Genomic DNA, 4,082 nt, shown 5'->3' with positions numbered 1-4,082 from the left:
TAGTTTAGTAGATGCAGGATTCATGAAAATGTAAGATCATCTGTGATTTCATTTTCCCAGGAAATATCAACTTATCTTCCAGCAGGGATAAAGCATCTAGATCACAACCACTTTGGTTCCTCTATTGCATTTCAGAAGTACATTGTGTCCTAATTTATATTATACTGTCATCTTTTCTGTTGGGCAATAAGGTTGCTCTAATAATTGTACAATCGCTTGATTATCCATGACCAATAACTAATGATAAATTCCTGCCTGTTACCGGGAATTTGCTCAATAATTCAGTTCTGATAATAGTTGTTTCTAGCCATATGGAATACAGCTGTATTTTGCTTTTATGTCATGATAAGATAGGATGTTTATATTTGATTCCTTGTTATCTATAAACTTTTTATTGGCCTATGTGTTTATGCTTTTGAGTTCCTTATGATTTCTAAATTCTAATTTTCTGTCAGATGTATTGTTGGCAAACATTGTTTCTTTCTGTAGACAGACCCTTCAATCACGATTGTTTTCTCTGCTGCATAGAAGCTTTTTATATTCAGGAGATCCTAATTGTCAGTTGTTGATCTTATGTCTTGAATAAATACATTCTTTGTGACTGGTCTATTGCTGTGAAGAGACACCCTGACTAAGTCAAAGCTTATAAAGAAAACATCTAATTAGGGCCTGCTTACAGATTCAGATGGTTATTATATTATCTTCACTGCAGGGAGCATGTTGGCAAGTATGGCACTAAGAACTTTACCTCCTGACACAGGAACAGCATGGAGAAATCATCTGGCCATATGTGGCCGTTTGCATATGCAAAACTATCTTTAATCACAAACTCACTCTATCAAGGCCACACCAATTTAGCAAAGTCTCCTAATGAGAGACGTATTTCTTTGTATATATTTCTCTTATCAATGGATAAGATGAATACAACACTGATTGGCAGATTGGCCAGGCAGGAACTATATGCAAGGCTAGGATACAAGGAAAATGCTGGGAAACATAGGCAGACAAAATCATCATGTAGAGCCTGGGAAGAGAGGATATGCCAGGTATTCTCTTGTAATCCAAAACAACGTGGAAATATACATATTAAATGAAATGGGTTAATTATTAAGACTAAGATAACCAATAAGCAGCCCAAGTAACTGGCCAATAATTTTAAAACTAATATACCATTTATGTGTTTCTTGCAGTTGAGGTTGCTGTAGGGCCAGGCTGGAAGGAAAGAAAACAACAGCAACAGTCTCTGATACAGCATATACCACAGCTTCCAAATTTTTCCATTTCAGGTTTTATATTGAGATATTTGAACAATTATGTGATAATGGGTGATATATAATGGCCTAGTTTCATTTTCTATATGTGCACATCTATATTCACAGAAAAATTTGTAAAAGATTCTGTCTTTATTTCTGTATACACCATTTTGTATGTTTGCATGTTTATGTTTACCATATAGTTCACTCTAGTTGCATTGTCAAAATCTGAGTGTTAATATCTACTTAAATAATCTGTAAGTTTGTCTGTGATAATAAAATATTGTATATTATTCTACTTCAATAGTATGACAAGATTAGTTATTGTAGTTTCCCCAGATTTTGTCTCTGTAATCAGGTTCCAAATGAATGGTAAGACTTTTTTCTGTCGGAAAAGATGCCATTCTGGTTTGTATTGTATCCATCAATAGGGTTTGATCAGATGATTATTTTCTCAATATCATTTCTACAAAGCCATGAGTATATGCATACTTTATTTAGTGTTGTCTTTGATTTATTTCTTCAGAATTTAAAAGAAATTTCAAAGGTGAGAGAGATGGATTGACCTGTAAAGATGCTTGCCAAATCTGACAATATGCGGGCAATTACTATGACCTAGATGTTTAAAGGAGAGAGATGATTCCAGAATGTTGTCATCAGATTCCAACATGTGTGCCAATTCACATATACACAGATGCATAAAAAATATAAAATAATTTAAATGTCCATGTATTAGCCCTCTATTGCTTTATTGGTTTTTTATTGATGATGTGTTTCAATGATTTGTAATAAGAATAGAAAGATAATACTATTTGCTCACAAAATACTTTTTGGAGACCAAAGCATTTCAAGCATAAACTGGCAGTACAATTTCAAAGGAAAATAAGGTCTATTAGGGAACAAAGATCAGAAGACAGAAGAAGATGGGTAATCTTTTACTAGGAAGATTTAGTCAGATATTTATAGTAAATGACAATCTTGAGGAAGAGTATTCAACCAGAGAAGATCCTGAGATTAGTGAAGTGAGTAGAGACCACATGAAAAGGTTCCTGGAGACCTCCTGTGAAGTGACTAAGTGGGGCTGTCTGCCACATTTTACTTCAATAAACAATAAAAATAGAGAATAAAGAAATCATCATTTAGTTCACGGTAGCCCTGGAGTGAAGTTGGATATTGAAGACATTAAGTTACCCAAAGACAGAAATGGCATGGTAAAGAATATATTAAGCAAACTATATGGACTACTGCATGCTATTATTTGAAACCAACTGGTTAATAATATGATTTCCTGTGGCTGTTAATATCAGTGAGGCCTGACATAGTTTCCATTCTAACACTGTATCTACTAGTTCTCTAAGAAAGTAGTTTATTTGCATGATTCTTCTGACTAACTTGTAATGTCATCCACCTCTGAAGACACTGGAAATTTTCAATTCCTCCATAGCATGAGAAAACATTAAAGTAACCAAATCACACTGCTAAAGACACTCAAATGCACCTGTTCCAAAAATGCCTTACTCGTGAAGGCAGGAAAATCTAACAGGCTGAAAAGCTCAACACCCTGGTAGTTGAATAAACCTCAGATAAGGCTTAATAAGACAAAGCTACTTTGAAATTTGTAAGCATACTTTTTCCACACTTATCCAAACTCAATCAATGCAGCAATGTATCATACAAGCAACCTTTCCAGGAGAAATGTTTTCATCGTGAAAGCCAATCAATGCAACTGGTAGAGGTAAAATAATATACCAAATTTTCATAAAAAGTTTTAACGTAAGAAATATTAAATGTAAGAAGCATATACATACATACACATACACACATATATACATATGATATAATGTCTCCATTGAAGAAAATCTGAGAAATTCTTCCACGTATCATTGAAAACTTTAGCCATATTTAATCTCTAGGAGGAAGTAGCTGGGCTTCGGGTAGGTTAAGGGTTTTTGTTCCAGTCTATATCACTGTGGGCATTGGTTACTACTCCACTGCTGACAGAAATAAGTGGCAGCATCGTCAGCCTGCATGCTGCTGATTGTGAGAGAATAAGATGTCCCGGACCCACTGCCTCTGAAGCGAGTTGGGATTCCAGAAGCCAGTTTAGATGTTTCAGAAATTAGTAGTTTAGGGGAACCTCTAGGCTTATGTTGGTACCAGTGCAAATAACTGGTGCTTACACTTGAGCTGGCACTACAAGTGATGGTGACCTCCTCCCCCTCAGATGCAGTCTTAGATGCTGGAGACTGGGTAAGTGTAATTTCTCCCCTGGACACTATGATCAATATAAAAACAAAAAGAGAGCAACGTTAGTAGACATAGAGATACACAAATAATTTAATACAATTCAACATTTAGGAGATACAAAATGAAAGATAATTTATCTTACACACAAAATAATATTGGGTTCTGAACTCAGAACCTGTCTTACCTGTGACACTGATTAGCATGAAACTGAAGATCTGCACCCAAAAATCCATTGTGTTTTCTAATGTCAGTCACAGACTAATTACTACTCTTCTGAAAAGTACATTACTTTTAAACAACTGTGAGATATTTGTGGGTTCTGAGGTTAAAATATGCAAATAAAAAGATATGTCATAGATATCTCTTGGCTTATACACTCTTGTAGACCTATATTTAGGGAAAACCTGCATAATTGAGAGCAGTGTCTAAGTAGTTAGAGGTATTACACTGACAGCAAAGAACATTTCTTTGTTTTTCTTTACCTCTCTTGTGGTGAATTGTTCTGCTTTTCTCTTAAGCCTTGTTTAATTTGATCTTCTAAGCAAGGCAAGTTCTAGTGAGCAGTTTGAGTGTTATGTTTCT

The 4,082-nt window shown here is 34.9% G+C and overlaps 1 gene segment (V, D, J or C); it reads right to left on the bottom strand.

Annotated features, from left to right (window-relative positions):
• Positions 1-3,217: 3,217 nt before the first annotated feature.
• LOC110342015 lies at positions 3,218-3,785 on the bottom strand. The segment is given in 2 exon segments: positions 3,218-3,528; positions 3,685-3,785. Coding segments are annotated over 2 exon segments (360 nt in total).
• Positions 3,786-4,082: the final 297 nt, after the last annotated feature.

Source organism: Mesocricetus auratus, unplaced genomic scaffold, assembly GCF_017639785.1.
Source record: "Mesocricetus auratus isolate SY011 unplaced genomic scaffold, BCM_Maur_2.0 Super-Scaffold_100676, whole genome shotgun sequence".
NCBI lineage: Eukaryota > Metazoa > Chordata > Mammalia > Rodentia > Cricetidae > Mesocricetus > Mesocricetus auratus.
This window is presented reverse-complemented; position numbering and strand designations above follow the sequence as displayed.